We start from the raw sequence: 21297 nt of genomic DNA, 5'->3' as shown, positions 1-21297 counted from the left end.
ATGTAGTGCATCATACTATACTATGTCGTCTAAAATGTGACCATTTTTTGAAGGAAAAGAATTGGTCCAAAATTTTACAAAAACGACATACTATACTATGTCGTCCAAAATCTGACAATGTTTTTGAAAAACAGTTTTTTGGTCCAAAACTTGACAAAAATGTCATACTATACTATGTAGTGCATCATACTATACTATGTCGTCTAAAATGTGACCATTTTTTGAAGGAAAAAATTGGTCCAAAATTTGACAAAAACGACATACTATACTATGTCGTCCAAAATCTGAACATTTTTTTGAAAAACAGTTTTTTGGTCCAAAACTTGACAAAAACGTCATACTATACTATGTGGTGCATCATACTATACTATGTTGTCTAAAATGTGACAATTGTTTGAAGAAAAAAAATTGGTCCAAAATTTGACAAAAACGACATACTATACTATGTCGTCCAAAATCTGCCAATTTTTTTGAAAAACTGTTTTTTGGTCCAAAACTTGACAAAAACGTCATACTATACTATGTAGTGCATCATACTATACTATGTCGTCTAAAATGTGACAATTTTTTGAAGAAAAAAAATTTGGTCCAAAACTGGACAAAAACGTCATACTATACTATGTAGTAAAACATACTATACTATGTACTATACTATACTATGTATTACTATGTAGTACGTCATACTATATTATGTCGTCCAAAATGTGACCATTTTTTGAAAAAAAGAATTTGGTCCAAAACTGGACAAAAACGTCATACTATACTATGTAGTATAACATACTATACTATGTACTATACTATACTATGTATTACTATGTAGTACGTCAAACTATATTATGTCGTCCAAAATGTGACCATTTTTTGAAAAAAAAAATTGGTCCAAAATTTGACAAAAACGACATACTATACTATGTCGTCCAAACTCTGACAATTTTTTTGAAAAACATTTTTTTGGTCCAAAACTTGACAAAAACGTCATACTATACTACGTAGTACGTCATACTTTACTATGTCATCCAAAATGTGACCATTTTTTGAAAAAGAAATTTGGTCTAAAATTTGACAAAAACGACATACTATACTATGTCGTCCAAACTCTGACAATTTTTTGAAACACATTTTTTTGGTCCAAAACTTGACAAAAACGTCATACTGTACTATTTAGTACGTCATACTATAATATGTTGTCCACAATGTGACCATTTTTTGAAAAAAAGAATTTGGTCCAAAACTGGACAAAAACGTCATACTATACTATGTAGTAAAACATACTATACTATGTACTATACTATACTATGTATTACTATGTAGTATGTCCTACTATATAATGTCGTCCAAAATGTGAAAATTTTTTGAAAAAAAAAATTGGTCCAAAATTTGACAAAAACGACATACTATACTATGTCGTCCAAACTCTGACAATTTTTTTGAAAAACATTTTTTTGGTCCAAAACTTGACAAAAACGTCATACTATACTACGTAGTACGTCATACTATACTATGTCATCCAAAATGTGACCATTTTTTGAAAAAGAAATTGGTCCAAAATTTGACAAAAACGACATACTATACTATGTCGTCCAAACTCTGACAATTTTTTGAAACACATTTTTTTGGTCCAAAACTTGACAAAAACGTCATACTGTACTATTTAGTACGTCATACTATAATATGTTGTCCACAATGTGACCATTTTTTGAAAAAAAGAATTTGGTCAAAAACTGGACAAAAACGTCATACTATACTATGTAGTAAAACATACTATACTATGTACTATACTATACTATGTATTACTATGTAGTATGTCATACTATATAATGTCGTCCAAAATGTGAAAATTTTTTGAAAAAAAAAATTGGTCCAAAATTTGACAAAAACGACATACTATACTATGTCGTCCAAAATCTGACAATTTTTTTGAAAAACATTTTTTTGGTCCAAAACTTGACAAAAACGTCGTACTATACTATGTAGTAAAACATACTATACTATGTACTATACTATACTATGTATTACTATGTAGTACATCATACTATATTATGTCGTCCAAAATGTGACCATTTTTTGAAAAAAAAAATTGGGTCCAAAATTTGACAAAACGACATACTATACTGTCGTCCAAAATCTGACAATTTTTTTGATAAACATTTTTTTGGTCCAAAACTTGACAAAAACGTCATACTTTACTATGCAGTACATCATACTATACTATGTAGTCCAAAATGTGACAATTTTTTGAAAAAAAAAATCATCCAAAATTTGACAAAAACGACATACTATACTATGTCGTCCATAATCTGAACATTTTTTTGGTCCAAAATTTGACAAAAACGACATACGTCGTCCAAAATCCAACCATTTTTTTGGTCCAAAACTGGACAAAAACGTCATACTATACTATGTAGTACGTCATACTATACTATGTCATCCAAAATGTGAACATTTTTTGAAAAAGAAATTTGGTCCAAAATTTGACAAAAACGACATTATTAACAATGTCGTCCAAAGTCTGACAATTTTTTTGGTCCAAAACTGGACAAAAACGTAATACTATACTATGCAGTACGTCATACTATACTATGTCGTCCAAATGTGACAATTAAAAAAAAAAGAATTTGGTCCAAGATTTGACAAAAAACGACATACTATACTATGTCGTCTAAAATGTGGCCAAAATGTCATTGTCTGTCAAAAAAAGTTGTACCGTTAATGAAGGGTCAAAGAATTACATCATCAGCCTCTTTGCAAATTAGGCAACATTTGCGCTCATTCAGTGTTTACTCACAAATCCTGAAAACATTACTTTTAATCGATTGAATAAATAGTCGATCCATCCATTACCCATTACCGCTTTATCCTCCACCGGAGGGTCACGGGGGTTGCTGTGCCTATCTCAGCTGACATTGAGCGATAGGCAGGGTACATCCTGGACAGTTCGCCAGTATAAACAGTCCAATAAGCTGTTATTATTTGAAATGAAGGTCAGTGTTTAAGGTTATTTAACACATTTAAACCTTGTGTTAGAGATTTTTTTTTACTTTCCTGTAAATGTTATTAGTAATAACAGTAATTATTAATATCAATATCAAAATTATATGATTGAATCTGTGATTATTTAAATAAGTTTGACAGTGTGAAGGGCTAAAATCATTTAAAAACAAACCCATCAGTGTATCTAAAAACACAAAAACAGAGCATATTGTTGTCGTTTTATTTATTGTTTATTTATTTTTTTCTTTACACTCATTTTATATTGAATATAATTAACATGTGGTATCAGAACAAAACAGTCAGTGTAAACTCACATTCATTTATTAGAATATTCATGAAAAACTTTCAGAATCTCATTTTGTTTTTATAAACAACAGCATTTTTTTTCCAGTTTTTTTCCAACGTTTTTGTTTCCAAAAAGAGTTTGGGTTATAATTGGGTTTAGATTAAGGGTTTGCGTTAATTGTGATAGTTAAGGTTAGCATAAGGTCTACAAGGTGTCCTCACTAAGATCTGAAAACAAGTTTGTGTGTGTGTTAACCATTGACAATCCTCTGTGAGATGGCGCCCGGCAGTGTGTAGAAGAGCAGAGCGAGGAACAGCATCGTGATGAGCACGATCAGCGCGGCTATTATGTACTTCTTGTAGTTTTGCCAGATCAGGTGGAAGAAACACTTGAAGGGATTGACGAACCACGAGAAGGACGTGTCTGGACGACTGTGGCGAGGGACATGGTGAGGACAGACGGGGAAAAAAATAAAGCAAAGACACGGAAGAGTATTAGGGACACATGTCAGAAAAACAAACAAAAACACACAGCATGAATTCTGAGAAAACTTTTCTCAGAATTCTGAGATTTTAAAAAAAGTCAAAATTCTGAGATTGAAGTCAAGAAAAAAATCTAAATTCTGAGATTAAAGTTAAGAAGAAGTAAATTCTGAGATTAAAGTCAAGAAAAAGTAAAAATTCTGAGATTAAAGTCAAGAAAAGTCAGAATTCTGAAATTTAAAAACAGTAAAAATTCTGAGATTAAAGTCAACATTCTGAGATTAAAGTAAAGAAAAAGTAAATTCTGAGATTAAATTCAAGAAAAAGTCAGAATTCTGAGATTGAAGTTTAAAAAAAAGTAAAAATTCTGAGATTAAAGTCAAGGAAAAGTCAAAATTCTGCAATTTTTCTCAGAAACTTTTCTCAGAATCTGGGATTAACAAAATAGTCAGAATTCTGAGATTGAAGTCAAGAAAAAAAGTCAAAATTCTGAGATTTAAAAGAAAAAGTAAAAATTCTGAGATTAAAGTCAAGAAAAAAAAAAATTCTGAGATTGAAGTAAATTAAAAAATAAGGAAAAATTCTGCGATTAAAGTCAAGGAAAAGTCAAAATTCAGAAACTTTTTTGTCGGAATTCTGGGATTAAAGAAAAAAAAATCTGAATTCTGAGATTAAAGAAAAAGTCAGAATTCTGACTTTAATCTCAGAATTCATTCTGTTTTTTTTGTTTTTAACATGTGACTTAATTATTCTTCCATAGACAACCAACTAAAACACCATCGTATTGATTTAAAATCTGCCTCAAATCAAACTATCCCAAGAAAAAAAAAATTGCATAACCAAATTGCCGGATTATCGTCTCTTACTTTGGTTTCGGAAGCGGCTCTGGCTCCTTCCGAGCTTTGCCGACAGGATTTTTCTCCGCCTCTTCCGCTGTCACAAGATGGAACTCGGCCTCCACTTTCCCCTTTTGAGGAAGACACACACACACAGAACAGCTGTCAGTCAAATCTGTCACTCTTGTTTAATCTGGATTGTACAGTTCAGTGTGTGTGTGTGTGTGTGTGTGTAAACGTACCGTCAACTCTCCGGATTTGGTGAACGGCCACCAGCCTCTCGCTCTCTTCTGCTGGAAGATGGAGATTTTCTCTGAAGTGTCCATCATGTCCATCTTACACGATTTGGCCGTCTTTGCTCCTCGAGGGAAGCCGTGGAGGTTTAACTCCACAGTCCCTACACACACACGCACACACACACACAATAAGTCAGAGAAATACAGATTTACAGTGGATTCAAGACTTGACTATCATAAATATTTACACTCATAAAATGGCACATTATTACTAAATTATTTTTATTATTATATTATTTACATAATTTTATTTTTAATTGTTTTTAATAATTTTGTTTAAATTTTTTTTGTTTACACTTTGCTAAATTAATTTTGCAGTCATAGTTTATTTATTTTTTATCCTTTTTTAAATCATATTTATTTACATATTTACTTTACTAAATTATTTTTGCATGAGCTATATTTCATTTTGTATCCTTTACTAATAGCCTTTATTTACATTTTTACTTAACTAAATTTTACTTTTTCAAGAGCCATATTTTATTTCGTAATCATTTTTTAATTGTTTTTATTTACATTTTCACTTCACTTATTTTGGCAAAGTCATATTTCATATTTTTTATTGACATTTTTACTTTACTAAATTAGCTTTGCCCGTCTTGTTTTTATCCTTTTTTAAATAGTTTTATTTATTTACATTTTTACTTTACTATCTATCTATCTATCTATCTATCTATCTATCTATCTATCTATCTATCTATCTATCTATCTATCTATCTATCTATCTATCTATCTATCTATCTATCTATCTATCTATCTATCTATCTATCTCTAGCTATATAGCTATCCTAGTTATCTAGCTAGCCTTCTATCTAGCTATCAGCTAGCTTTCTAACTAGCTATTAGCTATCTCTCTCTATATATACAAAATGTTATTAATTACATTACAATGCACAAACATGTGAAGAAATACATTTACATGAAAACATAAAAAGAAATAAAGTTAAAACAAGCAAAAAACTAGTTAGCTAGCTATCTTTGTTGGCGTTTTTGACCTTTGGACCGCCCCCCAATTACGGTTGTTGCGTGGTTTGCGTGAACCCGTGACATTTCACCACTTCAATTTGACGGTAAGAACACGTCAAACGCACTCATACGCACCGAGGAAGTCGTCGGAAGACAGCGTCTCAAAGTCCCAGACCTGCATGATGAGGATGGCGGGAAGTTTCTGCTCGGTTTTATCCAGAGAGAAGATGCTGTCTCTCTTCTGTACCACGATAACCTGCGAGTGGGGGGAAAAAAAGGTTACAGAGAACGAATACTCGTTCGTGTTCATGCGGCGAGTTAGAAACTATCTGTCGGCGACCTTCTCGGCAGGCAAGTAGCTGAACGGGAAGACAAAGCGCCAGTTGAAGTTTCCTTCTCCAGTCAGGGAGTTGTGGTGGACGTCGGTCTCCTGTCGGTCGTCTTCTAAACCTTTCAACCAGCTACGGGAGGGAAACACGGACAGAGCAGACATTTTACATGCTATTTCACACCTGTGCTTTATGAAAATGAATTAAAAACGAATCTAGCAAAGGTTAGCAATCGTTATTACCCCTTGACGTAGATATCACTTGACTTTTGACCCGTCAGGAAGTTGCTGTCTTCCAGAATCACGTCTTCTGTGTTCCAGATGACGATACGCAGCTCATATCTGAACAAAAAAAACCAAAAAAAAAACCACAAGTTTTCCAGAAATATATAATATATCAAATATTTATTTTCGAATTTTGTCAAGAAAAAAACAGCTCCGCACCCTTTCGGTTTTCGAGGAGAGATGTTTACCGCGGGTCCAGGTTGAGGCAAGTTCATGGGGAACATCTCCACCCACATCTGCACTTGACCCTTGACGCGACAAAAAGACAACCCGTTTATGAACGCTTATGCGCTAGTCTGTGAGCGGCGTCGCTTGGCTAGCTCCGGTCTTTACGGGGGGGGTTTACCTGATCCAAGCCGGGCCGGGCTTTGTGGAACAACGTCCTGGTCTCAATGTGTTCTGGTACCAGCTTGCATCCCACAGCTGGCATCTCCGCCCATCTGTGCAAGATCTTCAGAGACAGGTGCTCGTAGTTCTCCAGCGGCTGGTCTGCAGCGCACACCGTTATCGTCAATGTCGGTTAACGGCGTCAACGTTAACTCACATTAACCCAGGACACGTTTCCATGACGACTGACCAGAAAAAGACGCATGTGACGTCATGTTTACCAGTTAGCTCCGTTAGCTCCGTTAGCTCCTTTAGCGCCAGCGCACCTGTGTGCATCTGTTTTTAAAGTTTAGCGTTACTTAAGAGACTCATTTTAACGATCGGGAGTCACGTAAACATGACGTCACGCGCGTCTTTTTCCAGTCAGTCGTCGTGGAAATGTTTCATACGTTAACGTGCGTTAATATTGACAGCCGTTAACCGCCGCTAACTCGTTGCACTAAAAATAAGAGCATAAATCTAACGGTACCGTCTTGCATGAAGAGCGTTTTGCCAGTGAAGACTTTGTCCGCCACGGTGATGTGACCTGGTCTGAAATGAGGACCGCTCAAGCCGTTGTCTTGGCACATCTTTGACAACAGCTCGGACGGCTTCAGGCAGTCTCTCCACGCGTTGTAGCCATCGCTGGCAGACAGAAGAAGAGAAGGAGGGTGAGAAAATCCAGACAGCGTTAAAAAAAAAAGGAAAAAACAACAGGATCGTCCGTACATGCTGTATTCACTGGGCAGTCCGCAGGTGGCTCGGTGTCGGCTGAAGAAGCGGTTCTCCAGGTCGATCCGAGTCTCTCCTATGAGGTCGTCCCCTCCCACCAAGTCGTAGTCGTAGATCACCACCGTCAGCAGAGAGTCCTGCGGGAACGTCGCGTGCATCTCAAAAGATCTGGCGAAAGAAGAAAGAAAGAAGTTAAGTGCGGCTCAGTGGTTAAGTTACGATGGTGTGCAATCGGGCCGACGATTTACCTTCCAAACACAGGATTGAGCTGTTTAGGGATGTAGTTGTCTCTGTCTTTGATTTCGTTCTTGCCAAGGCGAAGGACGATGTAGGGGTCCGCCTTCCCGTCCGGGTCAGCTGGATGCAAGTTGGAAGCCTGGAGAGAGAGGAGAGGACGTCAACGAGAAGGTCTAAGGTCTAAGGTCTAACAGAAGAATCTGAGATACTTTCGACGCCACAGAGAATTGCAAACCAACTCCTGTACAGACAGAACATTAAAGAAGAATCGTTGGTTTCAAAAACCCGACACGTCCAAGGTTCCAGAACAAGAGCGAGACTCACAGAGACGACGTAAACCCGTATCAGGACTTTTGTTGGGCTGTTGCGGGGGATTCCTCTGTTCACTTTGAACTCTCCCGAGTCTGCGACCTCATCCCAGTCCTCCGTCCCTTCTTCAGGAAGCTTATATAGGCAGAACTTCCCCTGCAGAGACACCACAAAGTGGTCGATTAGCACTGAAGATACAAGACGACGTAGAAGGTGCTCAGACCTCGGCGTCTTTACCTTAAATTTGCCGATGAACCTCTCGTCGGTCGAGCCCTCCTCGTCATTGGCTTTCCCCCTGAAGAGCTCGTACGTGTTCACCCAGTCGTCGAACGGCCCAAACTCTGCCTCCAGTTCTTTGTTGTAGATCTGCGCGGAGCGTGAGGATATCAGCAACGTCTAAAACAGTCGTAGTTTCCAATGGTAAGGTTTTTGCGAACGAAGTACCTTGAGCGTGGCTAATTTTGTCGGAAGAATAACATTTGTCCCAATTGTCGCTTTCCCTTTCTGCTTTTTCTTCTTGTCTCCATCCGAGTGGGCTCCAGCTGACAAACAAGACGTGTTTTTTTTTTTTAGTAGAAACAAAGAAGATTCAGTCTTTTGGAAACCTAAGGAACAGAAACCTCCATCCATCTCCACCAGAAGAAAAAGACTGGAAAACATCCCCTTCTGGTGTTTGCAAAGTTCTATCATTTGATGTTTTTCCATTTTATTTTGAAATTCTCCAGTGCCCTTCAGTAATAGCACTTTTTTTTATCCTTACCTAAAAACTCTATTCCATCGCCGAGCAGGCTGTGGTACTCCTGAGCTGCAATGCACAACAATGTGTGTGGGTAAAATACTGGGTAAACTTTGTAATTTTACAGTTTTGCCAGTTTAGCGCTAAAAAAAAACTATGAGCTAAAACCGTCTGTTAAGGTTCTCAGTTGTCCACTTTATCTTCAACTGGACGTGTTTGAGCAGGGGTGTCAAACTCATTTTCAGGGCCACATCAGCATAATGGTTACCCTTTAAAGGGCCAGATGTCACTGTCATACAGAATAAATGTAACTAAATGTAACCAAATACAATGTAAAATAAAGGTAACTGCTCCGTAACATAATGCTAAATAACTTTATGTATTTGTTACTTATTCAATTTACAAATATGATGCATTATAGATGTAACCCGCATGCACTGCTTCAAAAACAAACCCTTCAGAAAAAGACTTTGAAGATGATGGATATACAATGATACACTGTGATCTAGTGGCGGGTAACGCAATCGCCGTGCATTGTGGGAAATGTAGTTTATGGTCAACGCACGCCTTAAAGCAGCATAGACCTATTTTGACACCGATTTTTAAGACCAATTAACTCTCACTCGCGGGCCACATAAAACGACGTGCCGGGCCACATGTGGCCCCCCGGGCCTTGAGTTTGACCTTTGTTGAAGCCTTCTGTTTCACTTCTCATCCAAATTTGGCCCAAATTTGATGAAGCTTCTTGGGTGAGAAGTTTATTGCTGCTCTACTGGCTTTAGGGATAACAAAAAAAAGATGAAGCTAGGGCAAGGGTGCGTTGAAACACGGGTCTTTTACTGCGTTTGTCACGTCTTACCGTTTTCAGAGCCCTGTGGGAACATGGATTCTTCCTGTTTGGCCTGGAACATACACAGATACGTACATCTTATTATGTTTTTCTACTTTTTTGGGGGAAGTCAACAACACAACAACCAGCGCTACCTCTTTCTCAACAGACGCGTAATATTTGGACCACCAGTCGATGACATTCTCTGCCGATTCGTCGGCGATGGTGCGCTTCTTCCGCTTGGTGGAGCGATGAGCGCTCTTTTTGCTGATCTCCTGGATTTAAAAAAAAAAAACAAATAAAAACAAACGTAGCACACTAAGATTACGTAGACAGGGGTGCGTTTATACACAGCAGCAATTCACCTTTCTCTTCTTGTATTCTTTCTTCGGCGCGGGCGGGGCCTCCTCCTCCACAGTGATAAGGAAATCCTGATTTGTCAGCGCTACAGTGGAACTGGTCTCGACAGCAAGCTGAGACATTTCTGTTGGGGGGGAGACGCAAAGACGACATGGCTGGAAACGAATTTTTTCGAGAAAAGCGAGAAAAAGTGGCAAACTCCAAAATCAGTTTTTTCTTTGGTAGTTGGCGCACGGTAAAGTCAGAGTTGCTCAAACCCCCCGAAACATACCTTTATGATTTACGACATATTCACAGTGCAGTTACCCTGAGAGCTCTGTGGCTCCGGTTCCAGTGAAGGTCCCGGCGGATGCGTGTCCGCGGGTGGCGTGTGAATCTGCGCGGGAGCAGGCGGAGCTGGAGGTGGAGGCGGAGCAGGAGGCGGAGTGTATAAGAACGCCTTGAGGTTGTTGATGATGTGGTTTCCGACCAGCGTGCTGCGACCGAACGCTCGCCAATCGACGACGGTGATGCTGAGAGGAGGGTGGAGGTTTACGTTCTCCGGCAACTCCTACAAGACACCGGAGCAGACATCATATCTATACTTGTGTGTATTTGTACATATATATATATATATAGGCCTCTGATTTCCACTATATTTGGCTCATCAAGAATGTTCTTACCAGTTCTATGGCATCAACCAGCGTGGTAAAGTTCGGGCTGGACTTGTACCTTTGAATGACAGAGGATCGCAAGGTTTTACCGGCACACTCTATGAAGACCTAGTGAGCAAGAGAGAGAAGAGTTGTTTTGTGATCTGTTGGGACGATTATAGTAAAGACAGTTCATGAATGAATGTGCATGAAGCCAAAAAATGTGGATCTTCAGATCCCTTAAGTTTGTTCTTGTTTGTGTTTACCTGAGGGCGATCGACAGACAGGAGCTGGACCTTCTTCAACTCCCTCAAACCCCAGAACAACACCTGGCGGAGAGGAAAAAGTTAAACGCCGGTCTCTTCAAACGCACCCAAGACCTCATCAAACGTTACGATTTAGACGCACAAACCTCGAGCCTGTATGTGCTGAGAACAGGTCTGATGTTGGCAGGAACGACGTATTTGCCTCCTTCCTCCTCCTCCAGTGGCGGCAGATTCAACCGTCCGGACTTTGGGAGCTACACGGTCGACACGGTGATGGTTTTAACTTCAGTGCGTTTCGTGTTCACGAAAAACTGAGCGCCAATAATAAAACCGACCTGCAGCAGTTCAAATGCACCCAGCAGGTCTCCTCCCGACTGGCTGCCACAGTGCAGCGGGCTGTACTGCAGGGTCGGGGGCGTGTAGGGTTCCGAGGACAACCGGACCTCGGGCGCTGCCACCGTGGCTCCCAGGTACTCCGCTTTGCCCTGTGAAAACAAAGAGAAGATGTATGTTCAGTAAAAAAAAAAAGTATCTGAAACAGTTATTAATCCTTTGTTTTTTTTTCGTGTGGCGTTACCAGCGCGTCGTCGTCGTACACCTCGATGATGATGCGCGGCGGTTCCTGCTGGATGTGCCACAGGTCTCCGCTCAGCATCACGGGGCTCATGAGCAAACACTGGTTCCACGTTGGACTGAGAGTCTGACTGATAATCTGACGGCAGCATGACAGGACAATACAGGGTCAGGTCGCTTTGTGTCTATAACGTCAAACCCAATGAAGCAGCAATTTTGTGTAGTGTGGTGACAGAACAATCCAGATCTATTGAGATTGAGTCCATACTTAATATGAAGTACATGCAGGTTATTTCTTAATGTGTAGAGAGCATCATCTATGTTAAAGTCACATAGGGGTAAGGGTTAGGGGAGGGGGTCTAGCAAAGGCCTTATTGACATGGAAACAGAAATTTCCCAACACAGTCTTTTTTTACTTTTCATTCCTACAAAGGTTTGCCCAAGAAGAAGACAACAACGCCTGGCCACGACATCATCGTTTTTCCCAAAGTTGCATATTGGTCGGATGCACAAAAAACACAAAAGTGTGGTGTTTTATGGCTGGGGATAAAAAAGTGGATACAATCCAGAACTTTTGTGGATTCTCCTAAACTAATTCACTACAGAAGGCACTACATTACAGTCCAATTTTAAGCGTTAAGAGTGTCCTTACACTGGTGGTTTGGCTGTGTGACAGGTAAGTGACACGAGCAAAGGGATCAGACAAGCCGGTGTTGTCGGCGGCGATCAGACCACGAGCCTGATACATGTGGCACCTCAACTGGAACTTATGCTGGACTGGAGACACACAAGCGTAAGAGTTAGACAAACACATTGAAACCAAATACTAGATCATAAAAGTTGGGTCTCGTTACCTGTGCAGAGCAGGTGTGCTGGAGGGTTGTTGGCATCAGCGCCCCCTGAGGCCGGACTGAATCCTTCAGGCAGGTCGTCCAGCATGAAATTGGACTCTGAGCAGGTTCCCAACCACAGATACGCATCGATCTTTGCCTGGACAGAGAAGCCTGCGACTCGCTTCCCTGGAGGCTACAACGAAAAAAAAAAAAAACAGCCTTTAGATGCACTTGCGAAAGTCACCTGTTAGATGTCACCGATTCTTGGTTCAAGATGTGCCTTTTTACCTTCAGGAACAGGGTTATTAACTTGCCACAGTGGACACCTCGGGCCTCCGGTTTGTCGGAGTACAGCAGGTCTCTGGCTTGAAGGCGAGCGCACGCCACGCGCTTGTTGTTGCTCATCAGCCACACGAACACATCTGGCAGCGTGTGCTGGGGCTGCAAAAAAGTAAAAAGTCAGGACGTTCAAGTTATATATATATATATAGAAAACGCGGCAGCGTCTTTATAGACACATTGACAGGATTCTCATACCTCCTCCACAAGGAAGCGAAGTCTCTGTGTGAGTTTCGTCGCATCCTGCAGCATTTCTTTCACGCCGCCAACTTTCCTCTTCCTCTCCCCCAACGACTGGGCCTCTCCAATCATACTCTCCTGAAAACACACAAACACACTGTTCCGACTCCCACACACACATCTCATACAGAGTCTTGATGTGTGTGTGCGTGAGTTGCCCACCAGCTCCTGTTTACACAGGGTAAGACGCTTCTTGTCCAGCTGTGTCAGGTAAGTGGACTTTAGCTCCGCCTTCATCTTGGCTTCTGCTGCTGATATGAAACTCCTGGAGGGGAAAATAACGCACGTTAAGTATCAAATCCGACAATGACGCGTAGACACGTTAAACGCGACGAGGAAGGAAGGTGTTTTAAGTGACTGGTTGTCGGTCTGGAGTATTGCAGAGACAACCATCTTTAGGGTTTACAGAGGATGATCCGATAAGGAGGAAAATCTCCAGCGAGCAACAGTTTTCTGAATAAAAAGGTTGATACACAAAGATTTTTTGGCCCCCGATTGTACATCAGTCACTACATTTGAGTCCAGCAATCGGACAACTTTTATCGAATTATCTAGGTATCTTAGTCCGACTATGAATAGTTTGTTTTTACTCGGACTAACATGCTTACATGACACTCAGAAAATCCAACTATTGTCTTAGTCTGACTAAAATTGGACTTTTAATACGCATGTAAGCGCACTGTGATACGGAGCAACGTATCACAGTTTTTATGGTCAAAAACCTCCTAGTTGCTGTAAACGAGCCGATAGAAATCCTCTTTTCTGACGCTGTTCCCCAGCCGCGATATTTCAGACTCAACTCCCACCCCGGCTTCCCAACTGTCTTGTGATTGGCCAGTACCCGGAAGTGACATATTCAGCACACCCGCTCTCAGAAGCGCAGCTCCCCCCTCTGGAACGGTGGATGCACTGCTACCCTTTTATGACTTTGACCCAGAGTCAGAAGACACTGTCGCTTGTGAAACACCTCCACAACGGACGTTATTCTTCTTCTGCGGTTCAATGTACGCAACCGGATGTGCCCGGACTAGTGCCCGGAGTGGGACGATCTGCTGTTCAGGAGAACCGGTGTTTACGTAACCGGACCGGGTTTTTTCAGAGATCTCGCTGAGCCCGAGATTACAATAAAACACAAACGTTCTCAGCAGTGGCTGAACTGTTTGTTTTGAACCTTCAGGGCTTCTTAAACAAGGTAATGACGCAAATACACACTAAAAAACAGCGTTAATTGGAACCTCCGGTCTAGGTCCGCTTTAAATTTCGTCATCATGCTCATATCGTACTTGTATCACAGGGCCCTGAATACCTGGCGTCCATGCAGAATTCATTTAGGACTCTCTTGAGCTTCGGGGCCGCCTTAGCATCGGACTTCTTATGTAGCTCTCCCACGCTGGCTACACCCTCCTCCTGAAAGAAATAAGACATCAATTATTATTTTTTTTTAATTCCACAGTGGAAATAACATCTCTATGTGTTTGTGTACGTACAAACAGAACAGCTATAGTCTCCAGCATATTTGAGTTGTAGAGTCGGTAGGTTCTGTCCTCCCAGTGACTCAGCACATTGACACATGGCTTCTGCTTCTCCAGGGGCAGATACATGAAGTACCTAAAAAGTGCATACATACATACAGGTACAGTACAGGGTGAGGCAATACCTTCTATTTCCTTCTCCTACTGCCAATAGCTCAGCGGTTCTAAGATGATGCTGATGTGTCTGAACCTGTTTCCTTCCACGATGAGGGGCTTTTCCGCGGGCGTGATGGACGCCAGAGCCACGTCCTGAGGTTCTCTGGGCAGGAGGGGAGAAGACGAGGGCGTGGAGCTGAGGGACGCTCCCGACATGTCGCCGTCTGCGACGTCCAGCGCCCTCCTCCTCCGATGGAGAGTCGGGCTGGCGATCGACGTGGGCGGTCCCGACGTCTCCAAGGTGTTGCCGTAGTTACCTGAGGGAGGAACCCGCACGGCAAGAGAGGATGTGGAGAATCATTTATGTTAGGAATTTAACTAGTTTGGGTGTGGATCTGCCAACTCACCGATGGAGAACTCGAAGCTGATTGGTTTGTCGCCGATCTTTCTGTCAATCAAGGTGGCTTCGAACAGTGCACCAAACAGCATGAAGCTCTCTTTGTTGTACTCCTTGTGTCAGACACATGTTTTAAAAAATCAGCTGCGATTGCAATGACTCCGCTGTGTTTCTATGTTGAGGATGCGTTTTTTCCCCTGTCTCACCATAGGAGGAGCTTCCACCGGCAGCACCTCCGCCGGCACCGCTTTCCCCTTGTCGTCGTCCGCGGCGCCCCCCGCTGGCGGCCCCGCGTCCTTTGCGCCGGCCTTTCCCGCCTTCGGGTCCTTTATGGCTTTGACCATCTTGCCGAGTTTGGACTCTGTACCACTTCCTCCTGACAGGATCTCCACGGCCAGCTCCATGTAGATCCGACCCCTGACACAAGCGAGATCCCAGTCGGTAAATACCTTCCTAATCCGTTTGTTTTTTTTAATAACATTATCTTTAACCTGTATGATACGCCCTCTCCGATTCCCTCATTCATCTCCGCTGTGTCGTCACCCAGCGAGTTGTTTCGGGCGGATCCGTACAAGTTAATCCACGCAGGACCAAACGTGGGTAAAAACCCTGCGGAAAGAGACAAAGATGAAGCGAAATAAGACAGAATCATGCATATAATTCTCTGCAATACTCTTCAAGTGTTACCTCTGTCACCGTCCTGCTCGTTGGAGACGCGTTTCAGGTCAAAGTAATGGGTTCCGATCGCGACATCGGCCATGCTTCCCGCGTCCAAGACCTACGAGGAGTTCAATTCGGACGTTAAAATGACAGTTTTAGTGCGTGTAAAATAAAATGTGTAACTGTGTCAGAGACCTGGATCTTCAGTCTCTGACACAGCGGCGGAAACATCTCTGTGAAGACGATCTGCTCGTTCCACACCGGGTCAGCCGAGGACTTCTGGGTGGACGTCCGACCCTGACGGGGCGAGGTAAAGGAGATTCAAAGCTGAATCACGGTTACGACGAACAAAATCATCATATATATGAGTCGACGCTCACCACTCGTTTGAAGAAGCTGACCACCACGTATGGGTCCACGAGCGCCGTGTTGTCGCCGATGAAAGCCTTGGTGACGTTGGCCATGATGCCCGAGTTGCTCTTGGGAAGGCCTTCTGCTCGGTACACCTTCACGCAGAAGCGGGCCCAGGGTCGTTCGGCGGGGAAACCTTCAGGTATGAGCAGGTTCCTGTGAGGGAAAATCACCAAGAGATTAAAAATAAAGCTTATAACAGCAGGGTGTCATCTGCATATCAAGAGATGCATCATACATTGTTCTTTAGGACAAGACGATAAGAAAAAAAATCACGCAACATGATATGAAGGCAAGATTTTATACGCTACAGTTTGTCGTAACCAAATTTAAAAGAAAAATCTTGATAATGCGTAGAAATTAACAAAATAAAAGCTTATTTTCAAGCAATATCGTTACACCCCGACTCGCACTCTAAATACAGCTTTTATCCAGTCTTATAAATGAGTTTGACAACCAGTTTTATAATATTATCTTTTAGATCATCGGTTCTCAAAGTGCGGCCCGGGGGCCAATGGCGGCCCGCAGAAACATATCTGGCGGCCCCGCAATGAATTACAGTTCATAGTTTTAATCCAGGAGCTACTAAGCTTGTTAAATGTTAATTGGACATTACTGGATACAGACCAATAAGTGTAAACAAAAATACTGGGTATTTACCTGGGTTCTATATGGTGAATTTTAGTGTATTATTGGGTTATAAGCTGGTAATAAGCAGGTAGCTACAGCCCCCAATTACTAGCTATTTACCCAGTAAATACATGGTAACAGAAATGTGTTACTTGGTATTAACCTGTATTTAGAAGGTAAGAACAATGGCCAAAATACTGGGTAATTACCCAGTAAATTATAAAGCGTTATTATATTGACGCTTATATTTGTAGAACTGCAATCTGGTCATTAAAATTATTACAGATAGGATTTCTTTCTGTTTTTCAGTCCAATGTTGGGTTCCTAAATCGGCCCTCAGGTATCAAAACTTTGAGAACCCCTGTTTTAGATATTAGATTAAAACATTTAGGAGGAAGACGTGCGTTCGTACTTGTCTATCTGCTCCTCGGCGTCGCTCGCTTTCGGACCCGGCTGCACGGCGTCTCCCTTTGCCGAGACGCTGATGTCGCACTTGACATAACCTTTGAACCCCGTGCTGATGTCGCTGGGATTGGTCAGCGTGGCCCACTTATTGACGAACTGGTGACCTGATGAGGGGGAGGAAATCAACCAAAACGAACCCTGATTATCGAAGCAATTATTTGGTATTATTACGGGTATAGAGACAACGACGGGAGAGTGGACGGTCACCTGGCTGTTTGTAGACTGTCCACACGTCCAGCTTGAAGGAGCCGATGAAGACGCTCCGCAGCATCTTCGTATGCATCACCTTGACGACGCAGAGATGAAATATTCGAACGTGTCGTCGTTTTTAAAGCCACTGAGCTTACGATTCGTACTCACCGAAAGCTTGATAACTTTGTCGAAGAAGAGGTCTTTGTGGGCAAAGAAGTCAAACACAAAATACTAAAAGAAAAAAAAGAAGTGAGAGGACGGTTAACAAACTCGCATATTATCACAAAATAAAGTTTGATGAGGTCGATTTGTGCCACTTTTTTTTTCCGACCTCGTTGTAAAACGGAGCGTTGGTTCCTTCTTTCACCGACGTCTGTTTCTTCTCGTCCCCGATTTCAATCACCACGCTGGGGTCGATGTTCTCGCCCACCAGCTGCCGGGCTTCGGTGATGTTAATGGAAATCTAAAAAAAATATTGTGTTTTCCTGAATTAAAGGGATACTTCACCGATTTGAATGAGGCTTTGTATTGCTAGAATAGCAGTAGTATTTTTTTAGAAAATGTGCTTCCCTCCCTCAGTTTTTCACTGATTTGTAAAAAAAAATCTGTTTTCCATTTTCAAAATTTGCCCTACTGTGATGCAAAACGCGTCATTTGACTCACAGTAGGGCACATTTGGATAAGGGAAAACAGATTTTTTTACAAGTCAGGGAAAAACTGAGGGAGGGAAGCACATTTTCTAAAAAATACTACTGCTATTCTAGCAATACAAAGCCACATTCAAATCGGCGAAGTATCCCTTTAACACAATTTTCTCCTCGGAAAAATAATAATTGACTCAAATTATTACTTCAAAAATAAGAAAAGCTTTCATTTTTGTTTAGTTTAATCCACTTTTTCTTTGATTTGGGGTCATTTATGTTGTGTTTAATTGATTCCAATTTCTCTTATCAATTATAGATTTTCCTCTATGCATAAATATATGTAATTGTACTTTTTGTGTGTAATGTGTCATATTACCTGGAAGCTCTGTGGTTTCTTTTCACCGTTCTGGATGCAAGTTTTCAGTTTGGTCCTGTGGAAGTTTTTTTTTAACCATACAGGCCAGTGTCAAATAACAATAATAATACATTAACAGGCACAAAACAAGTTTAAATGTCATTTAAAGGAAAACTATGGGTTGTATTACAGTGGCAATAAAGTGTAATGATAAATACAATGAGTTGTGTTTGTTGGCTTGTGCTTTTTTGTGTGTACTTCTTATAATTAGTCCCTGTAGCTTGGGAAAACATTTTTATTCTTTTAATGCATCCATATTCCCAATGTCACACCTTTTTCTCTCTGGATTTATTCTGGTTCTGACAGCAGAGGGTCCCGGCTGCTCCTCAATGTTTTCTTCTTCCACAACGGCAGTCTCTTCAGAAGGCATCTCTGACTCACTTTCTGCTCACACACACACACACACACACACACACACACACACACACACACACACACACACGCACACACACACTTATTTTTACAGTCTTCTAAGTAAAAAAAAAACAACCTTATGTTAGTATCTTAAGAAATGATCTTCAAGGAACACTTGAAGACTTCTGCTAATAGAAAATATCAAAGAGATTGTAATTTTCCTAATTTTCAAATTCAGATTTTCGGACTTTAATCTTAGAATTCTGACTCTTTTTTTTTTTTTTCAAAATTCAGACTTTTCTCTCAGAATTCCGATTTTCTGCTTTAATCTCATGATTCAGACTTTCTGGCTTTAATCTCATAAATCAGAATTTCGGACTTTAATATCATAATTCTGACTTTTTCTCTCAGAATTTTCGACTTCCTGACTTTAATCTCGGAATTCAGAATTTTTTTCTCAGAACTCCGACTTTCTGACTTTAATCTTAGAATTCTGACTTTTTTTTTTTTTTTAATTCAGATTTTTCTCTCGTAATTCCGATTTTTCTGACTTTAATCTCGTATTTCAGACTTTCTGGCTTTAATCTCATAAATCAGACTTTCGGACTTTAATATCATAATTCTGGCTTTTTTTTCTCCGAATTTTCGACTTCCTGACTTTAATCTCGGAATTCTTCCACAATGGCAGTCTCTTCAGAAGGCATCTCTGACTCACTTTCTGCTCTCACACACACACACACCGATTTATTTTTTACACTCTTCCAAGTAAAAAAAAACAACCATATCTTACTATCTTAAGAAATTATCTTCAAGGAACTTCTTTAAGACTTCTGCTAACAGAAAATGTACTTTTCCTGGTAAGAAAATAATAAGAAATGTACATATTTTATATTTTACTGCAACATTCACAAAAAAAACCCAGATAAGGAAAATATCCTGAACAAAACACTCTACGTTCACCACATTTTCTGATTTCCTTAACCCGAACAAGGTCACACATTGCAAGTGTGACCTAAGATAAGGTCAAATGAAGTATTCCGATCGCCACATGTGATGCATCATTTTACGGATTACCGATTACGACCGTGACTATAAACACTCTTGGTCGAATATTCAACATGTGACTGTTTGACAAGGGCTAGTCTCACCTTGATATGTGAGATAATCACTCTACTGTACACTTTAAATAGAGCAGGATTATGTGTGTACTTGTATGTGCGTGTGTGTGTGTGTGAGTGTGTGTTTGTTTTCCAGGCCTTACCCATAGCTGCCTTGTTTGCCAGGACCAGGTCTTTTGTTGGCTTCTTCTTCTTCTTCTTGCCTTTCAGGCCAAAGATCATCTTGGCCTTTCTGCAGGAGGGAGACTTTCAGTTAGGAGGATCTCAGTTGAGCTGAACTGTAAACGACATCCGTACCGTGGAACTACAGTGCAGCGAAAATATCTCCATATGACCAGAACACCAGGATTATGTGTATGAGGGCCACATGTAAAGAAAGTGTCCAAGAAAAAAAACAGCAGGAATTCTCAGGAAAAAAGTCATAATTCTGACTTTTTTCTTCCAATTCCGATTTTCTGACTTGAATCTCTCAGAATTCTGATTTGGCTTTAATCTCATTATTCAGACTTTCTGGCTTTAATCTCATAAATCAGACTTTAGACTTTAATATCCTAATTCTGACTTTTTTCTCAGAATTTTTGACTTTAATCTCGGATTTCCTCATTTTTTCTCAGAACTCCGACTTTCTTACTTTAATCTTAGAATTCTGACATTAATCTCTTCTGACTTTAATCTCAGAATAGTAACTTTTTTTTCTCTCAGAACTCCAACTTTCAGAATTTACTCTTATAATTCTGAATTTTCTCCTCGTAATTCTGATATTTTCTCAGAATTTCAACTTTCTGACTTTAATCTCAAAACAATATTTTTCTCAGAATTAATATTTTTTCTCAGAACTCCGACTTTCTGACTTTAATCTCTAAATTCTCACTTTAATCTCTGAATTCTCACTTTAATCTCTTCTGACTTTAATCTCAGAATCTTGAATTTTTCCCCTCAGAACTCCGACTTTCTCACTTTAATCTCTGAATTCCCACTTTCTGTTAAAGTAAAGCTGCTCACCGGCTCTGGGTTTGAGGACTCTCAATAGGATCCATTCTTCTGAAGTCCAGAGGGGTTTTCTGTCTTTCTTTCTTTAGTTTTTGTAACTCAAACCACCAGGTTGCTTTTCTCGCCACTGAGTGGTTAAATATCGTTATCTCCTCATCCTTCTTCTCATGCTAAAGTCTGATCTCCAGATCAAACCTGCCGTGAAGGATATGTCGAACGTCAGCTCATCTTCAGCGTCCACACCGCAACAAATAACAAAACGACCGCGTCTTCGCCTTATATGTCTTTGCCCTTAAGAAATAAACCTCATGATCCAGCCGTGCATCATCTTAATCGTCTTAAATCGTTCCCAATAACAAGGAAATTAATCCCTTTACTCCGTGTTTAACAAGCTGCGGTCGCAGTTCGTTCTATTTCTTTAGTGTTGTTTTACTTTGCGGTTTACAAAAACAAAACAAAAAAAAGGAGAGA

At 40.6% G+C, this 21297-nt stretch overlaps 1 protein-coding gene across 1 annotated transcript; it reads right to left on the bottom strand.

Moving 5' to 3' along the window:
* Positions 1 to 3527: 3527 nt before the first annotated feature.
* Positions 3528 to 20873, bottom strand: fer1l6 (fer-1 like family member 6; the record flags this gene model as incomplete). Its single annotated transcript, XM_083902760.1, has 46 exons — positions 3528 to 3708; positions 4626 to 4726; positions 4838 to 4992; positions 5993 to 6113; positions 6198 to 6318; positions 6429 to 6527; positions 6630 to 6718; positions 6817 to 6959; positions 7327 to 7481; positions 7566 to 7736; positions 7817 to 7944; positions 8130 to 8270; positions 8352 to 8480; positions 8559 to 8656; positions 8875 to 8919; positions 9710 to 9752; positions 9835 to 9954; positions 10045 to 10163; positions 10346 to 10589; positions 10702 to 10800; positions 10938 to 11000; positions 11084 to 11191; positions 11273 to 11422; positions 11515 to 11649; positions 12163 to 12287; positions 12365 to 12536; positions 12632 to 12784; positions 12881 to 13000; positions 13085 to 13187; positions 14229 to 14329; positions 14410 to 14530; positions 14645 to 14867; positions 14958 to 15057; positions 15154 to 15364; positions 15439 to 15556; positions 15635 to 15725; positions 15803 to 15904; positions 15988 to 16174; positions 17061 to 17217; positions 17321 to 17399; positions 17474 to 17536; positions 17637 to 17768; positions 18326 to 18380; positions 18637 to 18748; positions 19980 to 20068; positions 20839 to 20873. 46 exons carry the CDS (start codon positions 20871 to 20873, stop codon positions 3528 to 3530), a joined length of 5607 nt encoding a protein of 1868 aa, XP_083758886.1.
* Between the last annotated feature and the right edge of the window lie 424 nt (positions 20874 to 21297).

The sequence above is a fragment of the Microchirus variegatus genome (genome assembly GCF_963457635.1).
Source record: "Microchirus variegatus genome assembly, chromosome: 16".
In the NCBI taxonomy this organism is placed as follows: Eukaryota; Metazoa; Chordata; class Actinopteri; order Pleuronectiformes; family Soleidae; genus Microchirus; species Microchirus variegatus.
This window is presented reverse-complemented; position numbering and strand designations above follow the sequence as displayed.